The sequence below is a fragment of the Cebidichthys violaceus genome, unplaced genomic scaffold (assembly GCF_023349555.1).
Source record: "Cebidichthys violaceus isolate CVI_PGR_0920_01 unplaced genomic scaffold, fCebVio1.0.p SCAF_14, whole genome shotgun sequence".
In the NCBI taxonomy this organism is placed as follows: Eukaryota; Metazoa; Chordata; class Actinopteri; order Perciformes; family Stichaeidae; genus Cebidichthys; species Cebidichthys violaceus.
In genome coordinates, this window is record NW_027176307.1 from 14239332 (window position 1) to 14260716 (window position 21385).

At 47.3% G+C, this 21385-nt stretch overlaps 1 protein-coding gene across 1 annotated transcript in view; it reads left to right on the top strand.

Moving 5' to 3' along the window:
• The window catches only part of ube2j1 (ubiquitin-conjugating enzyme E2, J1), a 19240-nt gene extending 1473 nt beyond the window's left edge, over nt 1-17767 (top strand). The window contains exons 2-8 of the mRNA XM_068709030.1: nt 9115-9188; nt 9660-9791; nt 10350-10434; nt 12239-12344; nt 14581-14710; nt 15095-15217; nt 16812-17767. Of these exons, the coding sequence (XP_068565131.1) occupies nt 9115-9188; nt 9660-9791; nt 10350-10434; nt 12239-12344; nt 14581-14710; nt 15095-15217; nt 16812-17087 (926 nt within the window). The 3' untranslated portion in view covers nt 17088-17767. The remainder of the gene's footprint in view (nt 1-9114; nt 9189-9659; nt 9792-10349; nt 10435-12238; nt 12345-14580; nt 14711-15094; nt 15218-16811) is intronic.
• The last annotated feature ends 3618 nt before the right edge of the window (nt 17768-21385 follow it).

The following is a 21385-nucleotide window of genomic DNA, read 5'->3' on the forward strand; positions in this document are numbered from 1 at the left end:
CCTTGAGAGTCCTGTAGCTGCTGTTTGCTCTGCGGGTGTGTACTCGTGTGTACTCGTGTGTACACGTGTGTACACGAATGTACACGTATGTACTCGTATGCAAACGCATGCAGGTGCTCACAGCTCACTGGATTTGTTTAGAGCCAGCGGGTTGGAACCGTTTCAGTTTCATTCAGAGTTTCAGAAGTCACAGAGCTAATGTGCTGTTAAATCACCATGAAACAAGGCAAACTAGTACAGGCAGTAAGTTAGTTAAACTATAATAGCCAACAGTGGGGCTGTAACCTATCATCCGTTTCCTTATATGTATGTATATGTATCGTACTTTCCAGCTGTCTCCATACAGCCTGGCCCCCTTTAAATGTCCCTAAAGATGACATCCGCACTGCTGTACCTTCTATTTCTGGAGTATGAAATGTTCCATATCCTTCCTTACTGTATCTTCTCACACCAGAGGAGTGGGATTATCTCTCTTTTGTTCCCCTGGCTTTACCTTTCAGCTGAGTGTGGTGGAAGCAGCAGCCACAGAAAAGTAGAACGTGCTTCAGACTTCGGAGGACTCCTCTCCTTCCTCTTCTCGCTCTGTGCTCTGGGCCTCTCGCTTCTTTTTGAGTCGGCTTTTTTTTTTTTTATTACGTAAGCGTGTCTCTCCTCTCTCCCCCTCTGGACCAATTATGAATCACACTCAAACTACGCGTTACATAAGATGATTTGTCGTACGGAGATTATCGCTCCCCCATCGCCTTGGGCCGGTGACCTGACCTCTGCAAAACCCAGCGGAGGCCAGAGGCACTTGCGAGGGGGGGGGGGAGAAAGGGAAAAAAAAGGGCTTTTCCTTGTCATCTCTGCTTACTGTTACCGGAAGGAAGAGCCAAAAATGGGCATGGGATATGGAGCACCGGAGCGCCTGTCACGGTGCATCCAGCCGCCGGCGGGGAGCGCGGCGTTAAGAGGATGCTGCGCCGAGACCCGGATCTCCTCTTCCAGCTCGGCGTCCCTCGCGAGTACAGTACAGTACGTTCATTCTGGACAGATGTGCGGCGCGCGACCGGCGGACGGCGTCGGTGTAGAGTCCCGCTTGTGCGGCGAGGCGGCAAGTAATGCTGTGGAGGTCTACGGAGTGGATGGGCCAATGTAGAAACACTCCAACTGATGACGCTGGTTTAAGAAAAACAACAGGATATGAAATCATAGGGCTGCCTTCCTGTTAGTCGATCAGCCTCTCTATGTAGATGGGCTCATCCTAATCCAACGAACACAGGTTTTAGTTCCTTATACACCGATAGAAACGCAGTTATGAATAGTATATTCAATTTCTGATAATAGGTCCCACTTAATCCTACACACTGGTCCTTTAAACTATGGATGAGTAGTTGTTGAAACCTCTAAATTGTTAGTTGTTTTTGCGAAAATACAGTCAAAGCAGCCTCATTAGACGTGCCAGAGCAAACCACAGCTGGACGATGCCGTGACCAGCATCTGAGCCGCGGGTCGTCTTCCAATCGGAAGATCGCCGGTTCGATCCCCGCATCCTCCGGTCCATGCCGAAGTGTCCTCGGGCAAGACGCTGAACCCCAAATTGCTCCTGAGACTAGAAAGGCACCTTTTTTAAAATTGCAAGTCCATTTACCATTGACAAAAAAGGCATGTGTCTCAACGAGTGTTCAATCGAGGGCTGCACAGCAGGATTCCCTAACTATCAGTTGATGAGACCAACTGCAGCTCCTTTTATCAGATGTACAAGTAGAAGTACGCCGCGGTGAAGGTAACCCTGAAAGTACGCGTTTATATTGCGCTCACACTCGTTTGATTAATATTCAGCTATAAAAACGGCTAAAAGTTCCGACGATGGATCGGCTCCGTAGACGGACCGATGTGGGAGATCGGATATATCGCCCTCTGAGATTCGGCTTTTGACACCGAGGACATCTCGTCCACGACCCGAGGAGTCCCGGTCCGAGTGCGAGTCCCTGCCATCCCGTGAGAAGACTCTTTAAAGTGGCTCATCTTTCATTCTCAAAGTGCCTGTCCAGCCCTGATAGCCTATCACACCTCCGCAGGGCGCTGATGGATTCTCCAAGTGGAAAATCACGACTTACTGGTGGCCTCGAAGACGGGGAGAATCTTTCAACCCGAAGAGCTTTCAGCTGCAGCTCTCTCGGGCCGTCGGTCCAACCTAAAAGTGTCTTTCTGTCTGACCCATGCCACCAGTGTTTCCAACAATGTTGGGATTTGTAAAACTAGTAGTATACTAGTAAGTATTTACCGTATTCAGACCATAGATGTGTATGTAACGTGGTCAGTGTTTTTTGAACCCTTGAGCTCGGCGTTTTGTTCCATCGCCTGATGAAAGAGTTCGTCGCACATGATGTGTTCGAGCAGCGCTGGAAAGATGAAAACCTGACAATAATGTCGCTTTTTACAGCTTCTGGCTGTGATAAGCGGTGTAGTTTTGGCGATTATTTAAAGAAAAAAATCCTTTTCAATCCCGTCTGTGTTTTTTTTTTTTTGGGGGGGGTTCAGAGGGTTAAAGGCACTTCAGCGTTGGCTTCTCTGTTTAGATCCAGAGGTTCCTGCCTGATTTTAGATAAACAGCATGTGTGTGTGTGTGTGTGTGCGCATACAGCATGTGGAGGTAAATAACTGTGGAAAAGGAGGACGGTACAAAAGTTAACAGTATTTTTCTGCACAGTCAGTCCTCCCACACACAGCCATAATGCGCTGCCGTCGCTCTGGGATTGAGGCCAAGGCCTGCTGGGTAGTAGTTGAGACCGCTGCTCCCCGCGCTGTCAGGACAACTTAGGCCACACGTCGGGCGTATCGTCGCCCCGGGCACCAGGCATGTACCGTACACTGAGCTCACAATGCATACGGACGGGCACAACTCTGAGTTAATCACCGTACTGTATGCTCCCGGAGCCCTGTTCCTAAAAGTAGGATCGGCACTCAATGATTCATTTTTATCCGGGAGTGGGATTGCGAGAGCTGCAATTTTTAATACTTCATGGTTATCAATGTTTTACCAACCTGTAGGAAGCAGAAGTTCCAGCCGTGTGGCGTAGAGACACCAGTTGGTGGTTCAGTCGCTCGGCTGTAGGCGGGTACAGCTGGAGCGCAGCAGCGGCTGGATGGGGGTTTCTGGTTTTGCCGGTTTGTTCCGGTGTTCAGACCAGTTTTTTTTGTTGTTTTTTTTTTCATGCAAACGGGCTGAACCGGCAATTTGTCATTATGACACATTCTTGCAATTACAAAGTAGCTCGCATCAGCAAACTGTGCAGACGGCTTCACAGCGCTCCGACTGTTACAGAGAGCTTTCGGGATTATTGCAGAAAATACGCTCTGTGGCAAACAAAGGCTGATGAAACTTACACGTAATAATCTTCACAAATGAACACAAAAACCCCAATATTTTGTACTTAAATCCTTCCCCTGAATGCAGAGTGAGTTTATTTATCCGGAGCATCCATCGCACAATCGTTTCTTGGACTCTTTTGCAGGATTTGTCCGCCGTACCCCGAGCTGCTGCTGGTCTCTCTCTCTCTCTCTCATGTATGGTGACTTCTCTGAATGCCAGAGGAAACAAATGTTCTGCGCTGCAGGTTAAACATTAACGCCGTGAGTAGCAGGATTCAGATATCACGCTCTCTGTCTAGCTTGTGTCGACCAAAGGTGGTTTCGTGGGAAAATGTCACGAAGTCACTGGCGTAGCTTTTAATGTTTGAAACCTTTTGTGGTTCAAGAACACCAACGAAGTGCAGTTTGTTTGTCGCGGTCACCGCTCCGTTTGACCGCTCAGTCAGTGCAAACAACACGGCGCAGCTGGTCAGCTTCTAACTTTAAACTGACAACCGAAAAACAGAAGCTTTGAAATGTGGGTCCAGCTGATAATTATCAAACTCCTCTGGCTGCAAAAAAGAAGTCTGGTTGTCTAGAAGCCTCGTCTAAAATGACTCTACTTCTCTTGATTCAGTACCTCAGTAAACATGCGGCCGTATTCCAAGATGGCGACGGCCGTTCGCCGTATCGCCGAACTCGAGGCTTCAAAACGTCCACGAACCAACGGGGTGACTCAGTCCTCTTCTTATGTGGACGGACCTCGACTCATCTCGTCTCTTTATCAATGAAGACAATAGAAGATGCCGTCGCCTCGCTCATGAAACTTACATTACAGTCATTTAGCAGACTTACAATTCAGTATCTATCTATACACAGCTACAGGAGCGATTTTTGCGGTTAAGTGTCTTGCTCAAGGACACATTAACATGAGACTAGCAGAGCAGGATCGAACCGCCGACCCTGTGATTGAAAGGTCGGCCCTGCTCTCCACTTAGCCCCGGTCACCCAAACTTGTAACCTTTGCTTTATAAATTCGTGCCTCTTGTTATTTTTGCCTTCAGCTTGCTTCTTACTTTCACACGGAATGTAAAGCGCTGCAGGATCACCCCCTGTGCACAAAACACCTCGTTTACCAGGTTTGCCTCGGGTAGTCAAGCGTCGCTGACAGGAAGCTGGCGAACATTGTGGTGTTAAACGTGTGAGAGCGAGCGTCGTACCAACGCCGTGAGCTCGTCGCCTTAAGAGCTCTCGAGTCGGGACCTCCGGGATTTGGCGGCGACGGAGCTCGTCCCCGTCTGTGACGCTTAGCTTTGCTTAAAGAGACAGTTCATCCCAAACGCATTAGTCCTCTTACCTGTCGTGTTATTCATCAGTCTGAATGGTTTTTTGGTGCGAGTGGCCCGGTTCTGGAGGTATCGGGCCGTAGAGATGACGGGACTATAGCTTCTTGTGGTGCTCAAAACTTGAAAACAGATGCACTTAAATTCCAGAGATCTTGACCCCCGGTCACTCTGGACCTGGTTGTGAGCAGGTTTCATGCAGGAATATGGAACATGGAGGCCAGACCTGCAGCCACCCAGCATTACAGATCAGAGTCAGTACATCAAGGGAACTCTCTTCTCATAAGAACGTCTGGTCCAGACTGAAATATCTCAACAAATATTAGAAGGATTCACATGAAACTCAGTTCAGACATTCATTGTGCTGAGCGGATGAATCCCATGACTACTTGCACTTAACGTCACCAGGAGCTTGTGCAATTTTTATTGAAATATCTCAACAACTATTGGATGGATTGATATTAGATTTGGTTCAGAGACATCCGTTTTGAATTAATAAGAACTTTGATCGTCTATCTTTTCATCCATCGCCACGTTCTGGATGTAATGCAGAAATATTGAACTGGATAAACAAATCTCTCTTCGATAATAAGGAACAAACTCCTCCACAAATATCACGTCAAGTTGTTAGGAAAAACCTTTCACTGAACGAGTTGTTCAGAAGAAACATCCGTAGAGTGATCTGACCCAGTTTGCAACCGTAATGCCACCTACTGCTCCACCAGAACATTTAATGAAGACGAAAGTCTTTAAATGCAGGCGAGGATTCAAGCTATGAATATACTCTGGAATTATGAAATGGGGGAAAAAAATACGTGGGAAACCAACGATGAAAGAACACATCTCCAGAGCTTTGCATTGACGGCTCAGTCACAATAACAGACCTCAGACCAGCGTATCAATCATGTCCCTCCTGGCCTCTTCCTCTCTCCTCGGGTCGGTATTTTCCGGGGGCGACGCTCCCTTTTTCGCCCGTCTCTCATAACCAGCGTGTGTCTCGGGAACATCTCCAGCTTTTGTTCTGATCCTTGCACCCTCGGATTCCAGCTGCTCGCGCTTCTCGGTGTTCCAGAAAGAAGGTGCCGGTGTGTTTGTGGCAAACTTTAAAGGTTCCCCGTCTCCTTATCAACGTTCAGGGTTCGTCCGCGCTCAGCAGGCGATGTCCAACCTTCAGAGAGTTTCCGTTTCCTTTTATCTTTCGTTTTTCTTCTTCAGCGTGAGAAACGACTCGACGCATCGATCCTGAACTAGATAATCAAAAGTGAAGCTTTTTTTGGGGGGGGAGAGTTTTGTCAGAGTTTCTTCATGCCAAGTTTTCAAAACAGTGTGAACGTTCAGAGACCTAACGATCATTTCTACAAATCTTCAAATGTCACTGGTCAATATGACTGAAATTAATGGCGAAAACACAATATTGATATTCTCTATATTTGTATTGATTTGTAAAATCACAAACAACAGCCTGCAAACGGATTAAACCGTAGAAATAGTAAAACAGACGTTGAACTGTTCTCCTTGGACATTTGATGAGCGTGAAAGAAAATGGCGACGGTGAAGTTGTGACGCCGTGGTAGAGACGCCGCACACGGCTCTGCTAGCGACCTGTCAATCACCGTGTAGCCCCGCCCTAAAGCCTAAATGGAGCATAATGTACTAAATGAACATCATGCTGTATTGAAGAAGACTGTAAACTAGAGCTTGAGACCATAAACTCATGTTTACAATGTTTACTGAGGGAATAAATCAAGAGAGAAGTAGAGTCACTTTAGACTAGACTTCTATACAACCAGAGGAGTCGCCCCCTGGTGGACACTAGAGAGAATGCAGCTTTAAGGCACATTGGGATGTATGGATAGCTAGCTAGTTAGCTTGTCCTTTTTCTGGAGTTACAGCATACAGCTGGCTCAGCGTTTGTGAATTTGAAACATTCTGCTGCTGCCCCTGATGGATGGAGCTCACGCCGGTGGAGTGCTGCAGCCTTATGTTGAGCCCTTCACAGATCTCTGCACAGTTAAGCTTCCTGTCTGTTATTTAATTTGTTGGCTCTAATGTGCGGCGGGGGGCACATGAGCTTAACGTTTTCAGAAAAAAAGTCACCAGATTGTCATTGATGAAGGTGGACTTTTGAGAGAGCGAGGATGAAGTCAAAGCGGCGAGTGTTGGAAGAAGAACTCTGTGTTCCTTTCTCAGAGCTGGGATGTGAAAACCGTGTTTTTTGTAGATAACAGCGCACTTAATAATAGTAATGCACTGCGGGAGGATTTAGTTTTTGTAATGCTTGTGTACTGAGGTGAGTCACACAGATACTGGTACTGAGAAAATGACGATTTTTCTATTAAAGACCGTTGTCGTCTGATTTTTGAAACGCTTTTGAAAAATAAAACTATTAGTATTAATTGATAAGAAGTGAGTGAATCATAATATAGAACATAAAGGATTATCATTTTTTAAATTTATTTAATAGGGAAAACACGAGGAGAAGGTAAACACACACCCTGGTGTCGGTCCATCATCTCCCCCCCCCCCCCCCGCCGCCGCTGCCCTTCGTCTTCCTCTCCCGCGTTTCATTTCACAGTCTGCATTCACAGCTCCGACGCCCCGAGTCGGTCCGCACTCAATTGGATTCCAAACCAATTTAGCCTCCATGAATACTACTTAGTTCTGCTTTTTCTTTTTTCCATGTTCAGCCCCCCGTCTTGTAGCTCCGGTAGTAGCGGCGAGCGTGAAAGAGCAGAATTGACCTTGTTTTCCGACAGCTCGGCGACTTTTTTTTTTTTTAACTTTAAGGCTGAGACTGTGGCACCAGACGCCGTTGACTCACAACCTCGTGATGAAGCACGGCGGGATGCGTAACCTAGAGCTTCGCCCTAAACGGACTCTTAACGAGGCCTCACCGTTAGTCAGCGTTACACCAAGGAGCGTCTCTGTGTCCTTTACTGCCAGGGCAGTGATTAACCACCACCATTACCATCACCACCACCACCACCATCCTCTTCATCAGCTGGAATGTGTAACCACCCCTCCCAGAGTGATGCGGTTGTCTGCGCTCAGATTAACTCAGCAGTGTGTGTTGTGTTCCGGGTCGTGACACGAGGGGTTAATGCCAGCAGATGTTTCTCCACCGCCTCATTTTCAGAGTGTGTGTGTGTGTGTGTGTGTGTGTGTGTGTGTGTGTGTCGCCTCCGCACATGAACTCACATAAAATGACGCCACGGGTAGAGATTGACCTCTTTAACACAACTTTAAAAAAATAAATGAAATAAAAACTTGTTTACTCTCTTTCTGCCTTGAGTTCACGAAATGTCATCAACGGATTTTACTCCTCCTGGGACGGCAACCGACAATTATTTTGATTAATCTCACCATTACTTTCTTTATCAATCCATTAATCATTCGGTTCATTTTCTCATCATAAAAGACAGAGAACTGTGAAATATTTACATTTGAGAGTGAATTTTTTGGCGTTTTTTTTTTTTTTTTGCTGAAAAAGTGACTTAAAGTTACCGTGAAGAACTTTTTAACTGGTTATGAAACCGTCCCAATTTAATACTGATGCCTCTATGTGACCTACATCAGTAAACAAGACCACCAGCTGTCAGACCCTGCTGCAGTAGAACGAGAGGTTTTCTAAAGGGAGTCTGGTGTTTGGAAACACTACCGCTTTAGTCCACAGGGGCCGCCAAAATCAACACCAGATGAAAGTTCCTCGAAGTAGCTTTAAATGCTCGATTTTCATTTTCGTTTGATGGTTGACTGAGTTGATAAAAACATAATTTTATCAACTCAGTCGCGTCATAAATAATTCAAATCATTTCCACTTCCTTAAATCTTCAATGACTTCGACTCATGACTGAATTTACTTTTGTAAAGTGAGATTATACCAGCTGTGCGTCGCACCTCCTTTCTTTCACGTCCCTAAAAGGACTTCCTCAAAGGATACGCCGGTGTTTCCTTGCTCTCGGCTCCTCCGCAAGCCTCCTCTGTCCTCGCTCCTCATCGCCTTCGAGGTGCATTTAAGGAACTAGAAGATGTTGGCGTCTTCTTGGACCGTCGCGTAGAAACAGAAGTGCCAAAGGTGGTTTTAGATCCAATCTTTTTGGATTGCACATTTTGAAGGAGGAAGTCTGACTGAGTGTGACAGCCAGTGTGACTTTTAGCAGAGACTCTCCAGTACATGGAGCCCCGTCGCTCTGCACGCTCCTCTCATCTGTCCGTCTGCGTTAACGTCCGGTTACCCAGGGGACCGGCGGCGCATTTCACGGCCTTCTGCATCTGGAAATCAGAAGATGCAGCTGTTGACGTTTGGGTGTGATTGTAGTGGTTTCACACACACACACAACACATCGTGGTGGACACTGAACACGTACGCTGTGACGATCATGAATTAGACCCCTGAAGAGACTAACCTCCGTGTTCTTTGTTTCCATCGAACAACCAGCGGTGAAGAGGCTGATGAAGGAGGCTGCTGAGCTGAGGGATCCCACAGAGCACTACCACGCCCAGCCACTGGAAGTAAGTCCACCACCGTCCTGTGGTCCCTGGTAGAGAAAGCCTGAAAGGAATACTTCACCCACACAATGACCATTTGCATATCAATTACTCACCACGTGTGATCTCTACATTCTTAAAAGAGAACTTTCTCAAATGCTTCCACCTAAAAAGAGAAGAGTAGTTCATCAACAGCAAAGTCCAAACATCTGGATTGCATGCTCTGTGCTTCCCAAGAAGAAAACAATGTTTTCTTCACAAATGGTCATTTTTGTGGACGAAGTACAGACAATAGAATTCCCGTTAACTTTTACAGAAGAGCGTTATAAAACATCCTGACAGGAAGTACTACAGATTGGCATGAGATACAGGACCAGAGGTCTGATTGAAACCACCCAGTCGCAGCCTTCTTATCTCCCGATGAACAGCTGACATTTCTCCCTGTTGTCTTTTTTTTGTTGTTGTTGTTGTTGTTGTTGTTGTTGTTTTTTGCAGGATAACCTCTTCGAGTGGCACTTTTCCGTTCGTGGGCCCCCAGACTCTGATTTCGACGGCGGGGTTTACCACGGCCGGATCGTGCTTCCCCCGGAGTACCCCATGAAGCCCCCCAGCATCATCCTCCTCACGGTGAGACGCCCGGCGACGCCCACCTCTCCATCGCCTCCGATTTATTCTCCCGCCCCGGCGGCCCCCAGCGGCAAGACGTCAAATCGGACGAGCGAGGCGCGTAAAATGGACGGCGTGTCATTTAACCCTCAGCCGGTTGTGGTTGCCGGTTGTCAGATGGAAGCCGGGGGGGGGGGGGGCTGGGCTGTCGTCGCACAGTCGGAGGGAACGTCACGGGTTTTGTGAGAATATGAGGCTCTCTTATTGTGTTCAGACAGCTGTGTGACATCTGCACAGGCTGATAAAAGCTGGAGCACTCTCAATTGCTTTGACAGACTTTTCCATTGTGTCCAGCTACTCCTTTTTTTTTTTTTTTTTTTTTTATTATGTCCCTTTTTTATTAGTTTGCATTCATTGTTTCAAAAAAAAATTCTCACTTTTCTCACCCGGGAAGCAGCCGGCATTTCCTCGTTCCACGCTGTGTCAAACTTCTTGTCATAACAATGTTTTATTCATTCATCTCACATCCCACGCTCTCACACTCACCTCCGCTTTCTTCCTCTTGCTTCCTCCTCCTAGCCGAACGGAAGATTCGAAGTTGGCAAGAAGATTTGTCTGAGCATCTCTGGCCACCACCCGGAGACCTGGCAACCCTCTTGGAGCAGTAAGTCACAAGTTCTCAAGAGTTGCTCTAGTTACTTTTTTCCCCAACTGCAAGTCTGAAGAGTCCGCAAAAGTATGAATATTCAGTCTTTATTATTTGCCGAGCTGGAAAATGTTATCAGCGCACGGATGTGATGATGGCGTAACGGCAATCAAAAGGTTGAAGATGCCGCCGTCTTTAGTTTGAATAAGAAACCTCCAGACATGCCTGGCATGACGACATGGACCAGCGATGTCATTATGTCTTGAACATATTTCCATATCTCCCAGAGAACAAACGGAGAAGTCATTCCACTTCTCTGCCGGCGACTTCTGCTTTCACGACGTAGCGTTTAATCAGAGGAAGCCGGTGGGAGACGACGCTTCTTCCTCAAAGCGTTTTACTTTCCTCTCATAACAAACAAACACAAAAAAAAAATCAATAACAGGAAGAACGTTTATCTTTTCGGCAGCGTGCCTCAGAGACGTGCCTCCCCCGCTGCGTTGAGTACGAGTCGTGTCTTGTTATTTTTTGTAGTGACCACAGTGAGCCTGGCTGGATAGTTTACAGTTCTGCAGGTCAGCCGCTGTTAGACGCCTACGTATGGAATGAAAACGGTTCCTCAGATTTACATTTTCATATTTTGCATATTTATTTAGATTGATTTATGAATGTGCACTAATGGAGTTCTGCAGCAACACTTCCAGTTCCCTCGACGGTGGATTTCTGGTTAGACGCCTGAAATCAGGTCCGTGGTTAAGAGACTTTAACGTTTTGTTCTACAATATAGAACATGTCAGTAGTGAATAACGGAGCTTTGGACGTGAAGTCATGTGACCGCGGTGTAGTTTGTTTATTAGCTTTTTAATTAGCTTCAAAAATCATAAAAGTGGGGTTCATTTGGTTATTTCAAGGTTTTTTTTCTGTTTTCATAGTCTTTGTATTCAACATTTATTTTAATATATTGTAAATGTCTTATTATAAGAGCTGATTGTCAAATAGGAGTCACAAGTGTACACACACACACACACACACACACACACACACACACACACACACACACACACACGGATTCATTCATGTTTTCCCAAACCTAGAAAGAAAAAAGCTTATCTTAACGGACTGAATGCTATCAAAGTACAATGTGCTGCTTCTTCTTCTTCTGTTAATTGAATATTTCAGACTTAACTTTCTGCTCTTGCTTTGATTTTTTTTTTGTTTGTTTACTTCCTTTTAAAAGAGACAAAGAGCGAAGTCAAATTTATGTGACGGGTTTTCATCTCAGACCTTCATAACTCGACGAGTCGTGTAGAGCGCTGATAGCAACTGTCAATCAGCTCCGTGTGAAACGTCCAAATGTTGTTCAGCAATTCAAACAATTGCTGAATGTAAAAGACTATCAGTGTGCGTGTACGAGGTAGTTATTCTAATACGACCCAATGTGCAAACCCTTTTTAAAGCAGGCCGATCTGTCAAAGACAGGCGGACGTAATCGGGTTTCCAGACGCTTCGTTCGGCGCGTCGTATGAACTGAAGCGCAGACCAAACACGGCCAGTCATAACAGAGACACTAACCAACCGCTGACCCCGACCGCATCGCCAGCTGGAGGACCGGGTGAGCGCAGGGCCGCGGGTAAATCCAGGCTTACGCCGGGAAAATCAAAGCATCGTTCCCTCTTATGTAACGCGGGGCGCCGAGCGTGACGACACGCAGCAGCAGCAGCCTCGCCGCGTCATGGAAACCGTCTCTGCCGCCGGTTGAAGAACCTGCTCTGATTTGACTGTTTCTCATCAACTCTTTTTGTTTTCCTCTTTCCTCTTCCAGTCCGAACCGCCCTGATCGCCATCATCGGATTCATGCCGACAAAGGGAGAGGGAGCGATAGGATCTCTAGATTATACTCCAGAAGAGAGGAGGGCCCTCGCCAAAAAGTAAGATTTGGTAGATGGAAAAATCTTTCCAATGTTTTCCCTCTGCAGAGTGTGTGTGTGTGTGTGTGTGTGTGTGTGTGTGTGTGTGTGTGCGCGCACCGCTCTGCAGAATGATAATGAGGTGAACAGCGGTGATATGATCTTGCATGCTGGATTAGCAGCCCCACCGGTGGAGGATGCGATCGGTGCCGACATTACATGCATGGGCGGCATTAACACGCCAAACTCCACGCGAGCGTGTAATGTAATCAGCACCTGAGGCCCCCCCCCCCACACACACACACACACACACACACACACACACACACACACACACACACACACACACACACACACACACATTCTGACACAAAAAGGGGGAAACAAGTCCTGGTATCAAAGTCATTATCGCCAAAATAGCCCGGCCTCTGGAGGGAGCGTGAGTGAACACGCCGCTCCTCATTTCAGCCCGAGAAGGAGGTCCACCTCCTATTAGCAGATGTGACGGGGGTCTCCATCACCCGGCTGTTTCATTAGCACATGGAGATGAAATAGAGGCGCGTTTGCTATAAATACATGGATGCTCATCTCCCTGATGGAAAACCTTTTTATGTTTTTTTTAAGGCTGAGACGGCACTTTTTCTTTCTTTTTTTGTGTGGGAGGATACTCATCTGTTGTTTCTGTGCCCATGGCGATTGTGAGAGCTGTCAGTCAGAAGGAAAAAAAAGGGGGCTTCTCTGATGTTTGTCAAAATACTTTTGAAAGTTTGTGACTGACAAGTAAGACGTCGGCAAACACGGGGGGGGGGGGGCAAAGCTTCAGGAATGAATATGAAAAACATCAATCATTTCTGTCACCTGTGTGCAGGAGACGAGCTGTCATTCACATATTGTGATGTTGGTAAAGTAATGTACAGTGTGAGGATGTAGACTCATTTTCTCATAGACTTCTATACAACCAGAGGAGTCGCCCCCCTGGTGGACACTAGAGAGAATGCAGCTTTTAAGACACTTCAGCGTTGGGTTAACTCTAAATATGACAACTTCCGCTCGAGGGACGTCCCACTCGCACACGAACTTCCCGCCGTTGTTCTTGACGCTCAGCGCTTCCTGCCTTCAAGGGATCAAACAGTCACGTGAGCAACCGTCAGCCAACCACGGAGCACGTCTTCACGGCCTCCGCTGGAGACGTGGACGGCGTAAGAGTACATTCTGCCTAATAAGCCCAGCTTCTTCTTCTTCTTCTTCCCCGGCTACACCCTAACTTCACTTGAGTAGAATCCAATTTCTGACTCCAGATGAAGACACTGATTTGGATCATTTAGTGCCATAATGTATCCAAATTTATCCTCGCCACCTTTTTAGCCTGAGGGGCGCCACAGCGGGGATGTGGCCTTCCTCAGCATGATCCATCCCTCCTGCTTCACAGCTGTAACATCAGCCCATTAGCTGATGAAAGAGGCCATTAGCTTTGCTAAGACGAATCCACAGAAACCTCTTTCATGTGTGGCATCTTGATGGTTCTTTTTCTTGATATCGCTGCGGTAAGCGTCTTGTGTTGATCCTTCACTTAGCGACGTTGGCGGTGCTGAAGGTTTGGCGTTGATCTGGCACGTGAATGCGCCACAGGTGGTGAAGGTTAAAAACGAACGCGGCGAAGCGGCCGACGATACGCGGAGACGCAAACACACCCTCGTTTACACACAGATTTTGAGGCTGGGGTTTCTGCCAGGTAGAAATATGGGCAGATCAATCTAATCTTTACAGCTTCATAACCAAGGTGCCAAATTACCGTTGTGCCGAGCGTCAAGCGATGGTACATTTTTCCTTGGCAGATTGGTCGGCGTGCCGCCCAGAGCGCAGGCTGCTAACTTTTGTGAAGTTTAACTTTTAAGTGTCCGACTAATTCAGAGTTCTTTGTCTGGTTTCTCTTTCTTTTGTTTGTGTTGATAACGGCCAGACGGCCAACTGTGATTCTGCCGAGTGAAGCCGAAGCTGGAGCGTCTTAAAGCTGCATTCTCTCTAGTGTCCACCAGGGGGCGACTCCTCTGGTTGTATAGAAGTCTAGTCTAAAATGACTCTACTTCTCTCTTGATTTATTCCCTCAGTAAACATTGTAAACATGAGTTTATGGTCTCAATCTCTAGTTTCCAGTCTTCTTCAACACAGCATGATGTTCATTTAGTAAGTTATGGATCCATACAGGATGGACTAACTATTAGAGTGACGTGACCTCCTCTCTGTGCACCGTCTGCAGGTCCCAGGACTTCTGCTGTGAGGCGTGTGGCTGCTCCATGCACTCTGCCCTCATGGATCTGACCCCCAACAGCAACCCCAGCGCAGAGGACCACAAGGCCAAAGAGCTGGCCCAGCAGATCAACTTCAAGGTACAAAGCAAGTCCCAGTCTGATGTTTGAGGCAGCAGGCCTTTATTTGAATCACCATTTCTTACGAGATATCCGATCATGTTCTCTCTCTTTGGCTTGACCGGCGGCCGGATTGTCGCGATATCGCGAGGTATCCCCCGCTAAGCCCCGCCCCTAGATAAGCTAGGGGCGGGGCTTAGGTGTGAGAGGCGGCTGTTTGCTCCTGATAACAAAGGCAGCTCCTGAAGAGGGTTAGCGTAGCTGCTGATGTAGCATCCTCAGATCTTGATTAAAAGAAGAGGAGCAAAGAACAACACTGATGGGTTTTCTCAGATGGTGTAGCGTTGAAGTGAAGGTGACGCGAGGTCCATGTTTGTTTGTTGGGTTCCCTGTGTGTTCGCGCAGGAAGAGTCCAGTTTATCCAGACAGGCGAGCGAGAGCGGAGGAGCAGAAAGCGAACCTCCCACACTCGCCGAGGGAGACGCCTCCACATCTGCGGGTCGGGACGAGTCTGAAGGGCCTGAGCAGGTGGGTGTTAAACTGCCACTCTGGGGTCACACAGCACAGCACTTCACCCGCCTCCAGACAGCCCACCAACTACAGGATGGTTCTACATGGTTCAGCCCGTCAACTACAAATCCAACTTCACTGGAAACCATTTCACAAAGTTCTGACTTTCATTCACTAAGAACCATCCAGCTGGTCCAGTCAAAATCAGACGTTTCATCACAATGATGCAGAAACAATATGAGAAATCCAATATTGCTGTTTCACAAATTGGTGACAGTTGCGACACTTTTTCAATAACAGCTTTATGATTAACCCGTTGTATAGCCGAAGCTACTGTACGCTATTTTATTGAGTTTCCTCTGGGAAACATTCACACAGCGTATATGTTTAGGGCTTTTATTGTGAAAGGTCAGAATGGAACACGTCTGCTGGCGAGGTTGAAAGAAGTACTAAAGTTTGTCGTTGTGGTTCGGACTACGATGTAGCATTTCAAAATCACATTCATGAGACAATTTGTCTAATTTCAGATTTGATTTTAGAGGAAATGGTGCTTAGTCACAAAATCATTTCACCTCAGGTTGATAGCAGACCATCTCAAGGTGTCACTCAGAGAGAACCAGGACATTCTGATGTAGCATTTCAAAATAAAAGCCCTTCAAAGTCACATCTTCAAATCACATTCATGAGACAATTTGTCTCATTTCAGATGGGATTTTAGAACAGGGGTCTTCGTCGCGGACCCCCTGTTGAAGACCTCTGCTCTATAGAGTATGTGATGGATGTGGTTGATGCCTTTATTCGCCTGAACTAAAAATCTCATACACAAATATGCGACACAGTTGAAACTACGTTTTTTTTAGGCTTTTCACATTTCATAAAGACTCTCCAGCATGCGATCCTCAAAGCGTCGGACGGAGCGGTGGGTGTTCTGAAGCTCCTCTGTGTTCAATCAAAAGGATTACGCGGCGCCGCCTGTATGCAGACAATTACACATATTTCACACTGTTCCTCTTTTAATTGGCGGCACGCTTCATCCCTCGCCGACGTCCCGCCGAGCTTCCCCCACAATCATGGTGAAAATGCACAGAAGGGCTGAGTGCCGCATGCTGACTCTGCAGCGGCGCCGCGCCGGCCGTGTTGGTTTGCTGTGTTTTAGTTACTTGTGGTTAAAAGTCTCCCGACATCTCTGTGCTCATTGGTTAGCCCCCCCCCCTCCCCCCCCCTCATTCTATCAGCACTGGTCACGTTTGATGAGCGTCGTAGCTCTAGCATTAAAGCTTTAATGAAGCTCACTTATTCCTGTGAAGCTGCATAAAAAGCATCCCCAGCTGTGTGACAGTGATGTCAGTTGATGAGTGATTGGATCCTATCGCTCGTAAACCAGCGGTCGTCTCCCAGCTGTTGGCTGCGCCGCCGATCGTCACGTCTGTCTGACAGAATCGACATGAGCGCGGTTTACTGAGCGGCTAGTTGACGTCGCAAATGAGCCGTCGCAGTAGGGAAACGACGTCGTCTGAATTTTCGGCCATGGAGCGCTTTTATCATAGTGTTTCACAAACTTTCACAAAGCGCTGATTGTCAGCAGTCGAGTAACTGTTTCCTTTCTCCACAGGCGGAGGCGTCTCCGTCCACGGGGCCGGAGGAGCCCCCCCGGCCCCCCGCCGGCACCGGTCGCCCCCTCAGCCCACGTCAGCGCCGCGCCCAGCAGCACAGCCAGCAGCAGGGCCAGCAGAGCCGGCCGGTCTTCGCCGCGGCTCCTCGCCAACCTCGGGACGAGGGCCACGCGGGCTCCGTGGTCCTCATCGTGCTGCTCACTCTGGCCCTGGCCGCGCTCATCTTCCGCAGGGTCTACCTGACCAACGAGTACAAGTTCGACTACGAGCTGTGACCGCTCACCTGGCCCCTCCCCCCCCCTCACCCCCTACTCCTCACCCTGCCGTCACCCGAACAGAACTCTTGCCAGCCGACGTGGATCCAGAGCCGAGGCGGTGGCCGACACTGACTCTGCTCCCTCTCTGCTCGTCAGCAGAGGGGAACTTTTATTCCTGCAGAGGAGCCGCTCCGCCCACCACCACACCTCCAGGGAGTCTTTTAATCTTTGTGAATTTTACTCTCCGGAGTGTCGTGCTTTTGCTTTTTTTTAAACGGGGGAAGCTGCTTGTGATCAGTTCAGCAGCCACACACACACACACACACACACACACCACATGTACCCTTCCATGTAATTGTTCCATCCTAGGGCGGCCGCTTGCTCCCATTATTTAATTAAAACAGTAATATAATATGTCAACACGATTATAGGGGATTTAAATTAAAGTGAGTGGCTTATGGAAGCATCTGTACGGAGTGGATGTGCTATAACGACTTCTTCTTTTACGCGCTTTAACTTCCTGTTTGGTCACATCAGTCGCACCATACAGGGCTTTGTTTTAAACGGTGCAAGTCTGCATCTCCAGGGTTCAACATTTCATGTCTTTTTTTTTTTTTAACTTGCTCAGTGGGTCAGAAACCTTCCTGTCCCTGTTTTATTATTTAGTGATAATGAAATAACAACCAAGACGAAAGTTTGATTGTTGTGTTTATTCTTTATTTGAGTGAATTAATTGTGTAGCTTCACCCACATCCTCACACGACATCCCAACTAAACTCCCGCTTCCAGGATAACTGAAACGCTCGCTAGTGAGTTAAAGCTGCATTCTCTCTAGTGTCCAGCAGGGGGCGACTCCTCTGGTTGTATAGAAGTCTAGTCTAAAATGACTCTACTTCTCTCTTGATTTATTCCCTCAGTAAACATTGTAAACATGAGTTTATGGTCTCAATCTCTAGTTTACAGTCTTCTTCAATACAGCATGATGTTCATTTAGTACATTATGCTCCATTTAGAGTCAAACAGACCATAATGCCGCTGCCAGACTTGGATACGGCGTCTCTACGTCACTCCTCCGCATTCTGAATATGGGAACTGGTTTGCTAAATCCCCGCTGCTTGGATTTTAACACTCGTGTGTTCGTGGTGTTGCGGTACTACGGGTGCTGAGAGCGACCAAAAAAGGAACCACGTTTCAGCAAATTCTCACATTTGATTTATCACATAAAAATGACATAATACTGCACAATATATGAAACCCCAACTATGTTATTATATAATGATAATAATCCATTATAATGGGTCTGCTGCATGGATTCATCATTGTTTGATTATATTACAGAGAAAAGGAAAAGAGGAGCAGCAGCTTTGACTTCTACTTGACAATTTTGAATTCTGAATTTTGTGTTTTCCTTCACACCAATTAATTAAATTAATTAATTAAACACCATAAATTGCTGCAAAAATACCAGAATGCAGGAAATGCTCAAAATGTCTCTTTATATATATTAGATTTTTAGAGCCTGAATAACCATAAAAGCGCCTGATAACAACAGCTACTTGTAGTGTGAGTCTTCTTGCAGCTGCGCCTCCTGCAGTCACGCATTAAAGGGGGAGCTCCACCTCACCTCAGCGGTTCCAGGTGTTCAGAAGAAGCTGCATAAAGCCAGAGGGAGCTGTGAGGTGAATGTTCTGGCGTCTCTCGAGTCTGCGTCCGTTGGGTCAGAAGACTACGCCTTTTAAAAAGTACAATATCCTGGAGTGACGTTGCCAGATGTTTGCAGCCAGCTGCTCCTCTCTGCTGCAGGCTAGAAGCTCCAGGCTACGCTAGCTGGCGCTCCTGAAACTACCGGCCGAACCGTCGGTGGCCGGGTTGCATTGTGGGCAATAGTAGGCGCCGGGGTTTCGACAAGTTCTGAGATTCTGTAACCCCCCCCCCCCCCCCAACCCCAGAACTTAGCGTCGCACTGGTAAGTTATTTATAAAGGTCACAGGATATGATGTAACACCTGCTATAATCACATTAAACTTTCATTCTAAAGCCAATTGAATTGCATCTACTGGTTGGAGAGTGTTTCATTTCAGTCGTTTACTTAATTAAGATGTTCAGGATTGCTGAAAATCTTCTGTATTTAATTCACCAAAATTGCCAGCGAAGTGTCGTTGCTCCAGGCGTCTCAAGACACAGCAACGCGCTGCTTTGTGCTTCCTCATTCCAATGGAACATCTGGGCGCAAAAGCAACAAAAAAAAAAAAAAAAACCCGCATCATCCGAGGGTCAGAACCAGATGAAACTGAGTGTCCAGCAGCTCTGTGAAGCGCAGCATCGAGGCCGGAGCGCTTTGAACTGTTCTCACCGCTCTACATTTCAGGGATTATTAGCGCCAGTAAACACGACGAGTTCAGCCAACTTTCTGCGCGCGCGCGCGCGTGTGTGTGTGTGTGTGTGTGTGTGTGTGTGTGTGTGTGTGTGTGTGTGTGTGTGTGTGTGTGTGTGTGTGTGTGTGTGCTCTCCACAACGAGCACGACTCGCCGTCTGATTCTGCTTCAGATTTTTAGACTTTACTTGAATCAGAAAGTCCTTTTTTTCTTTTCTTCTGTGGTCACTGTGATCCCGCTCATTCACATCGTTCCTCCCCTGCTGTTTTATGGCGTTCACTGTGCATTAATCTCTCGTTTGGCTTTCATTCTCTGAAGACGTATGCATCATTTTACCCCCCCCCCCCCCCCCCCCCCCCCCCCCCCCCGCTTGTATAAAGAGACCCAAACACTGCCTAACGTTTACCCTCCTTTGTGTTTTAATATACTTGGAGTAGTAGGGCTTTATCACTCTGATGAGACTCGGAGGGACCAGGAAGCAAATTAAATTAATTATCTGCACAGCAGCGTGCAAATAGCTCAGAGGTAGTCGCAGGCCAGTTCTGTCTCTGTGGGTTTTTATCTCATTATTAGCAACATTCAAAAAATACAGCGTGAAGTAGAACTGGAGCTTGACTCTCAAGGACTTGAAGACTTTGAACTTTTACGGAAAATCGCAAGAGACTCCCGACTTGGACTTGTTTCAGTAGATTTGAGACTTGAAGAAATTGACGCTTCACATTGACGAGACTCTCCACCTGCAGACGAGGACTTGAGACCCATTTGGGGAGACTTGAGACTTGATTTGTCTTGATCAACTTGACTCAAACCTTTTCTTTGCAGCATGTCTCCTGCATACGTCCCTTTAAGATTAGCTAACGGCAGAATGTCTCCTGCGTTCTCATCTCATCTCATCTTCAACCTCTTATCCGGGATCGGGTCTCGGGGGCAACAGCTCCAGCAGGTGGACCCCCAAACTTCCCTTTCCCGGTGCCACATCAGCCAGCTCTGACTGGGGGGGATCCTGAGGCGAATCCCAGGTCAGTTTGGAGATATATAGTCCCTCCACCTGGTCCTGGGCCTCCCCTCGGGGGTCTCCTCCCAGCCGGTCGTGTCTGGAACACCTCCCTAGGGAGGCGCCCGGGTGGCGTCCTCACCAGATGCCCGTCTCCTGCGTTATTTCTACTGTCTCTCACGCGGTTCGTTAGTCAGCCCAGAAACATTCAATCCTATGTTTCAACCTTAAAGAGAAGGGATTCTGTCAATCAGTCATTGAGTACTCAGCATTCATCCGGCTGGGCAGAGTCCTTTATAAAAACATGCTTTAGACCAGATAATACTTTTTAATCTCTGGAGATCAAAAACACTCGAAGTGACGGGACAGAATGTTCCTCAGCATCCACAAAGGACCCAAAGTTGAGAGCTTAAGTAAGGACTGTGATGCGTGACTGTTTGATGTCAAGAAGAAAACAATCAGATCAACATCTTTTCACCAAGGAACTGTAGGCGTTGAAGTGAAACGCTGCAGTCGGCAGCTGCTGTTCTCCAGTCCACAGAGGAAAGTGGGATTTTAGTAGGCAGGTGCCCTCAGTGGAGTGCAGATGTTCTCCAGGTGTGTCTGCAGCGACGTGCGATTGAATCGATACGACCACAATTGGCTAACGCGTGTGTTTCAAACTCAAAAAAACAAGCGGCATCGTATGCATGCAATCGACTGGAAGTCATCGTATAAAAGACGAAACAACCTGAAGTGAACTCCTGCAGCAGCGTCTGAACTGGTGGTGCCGCTAGCCGCTAGCCAAACACAGCAGGTGTGGGTTCAGGGTAGTAAGTGAGGAGTCAGCAGGCAATCAGTGGCTGAATAAAACAGGTAATTAAAGGCGTTTTAAGAAAGCCAAATAGATCCTCGAGCATGCAGACATAACTGGGAAACCTCCCAAAAAAATATGATGCAGTTTGCTG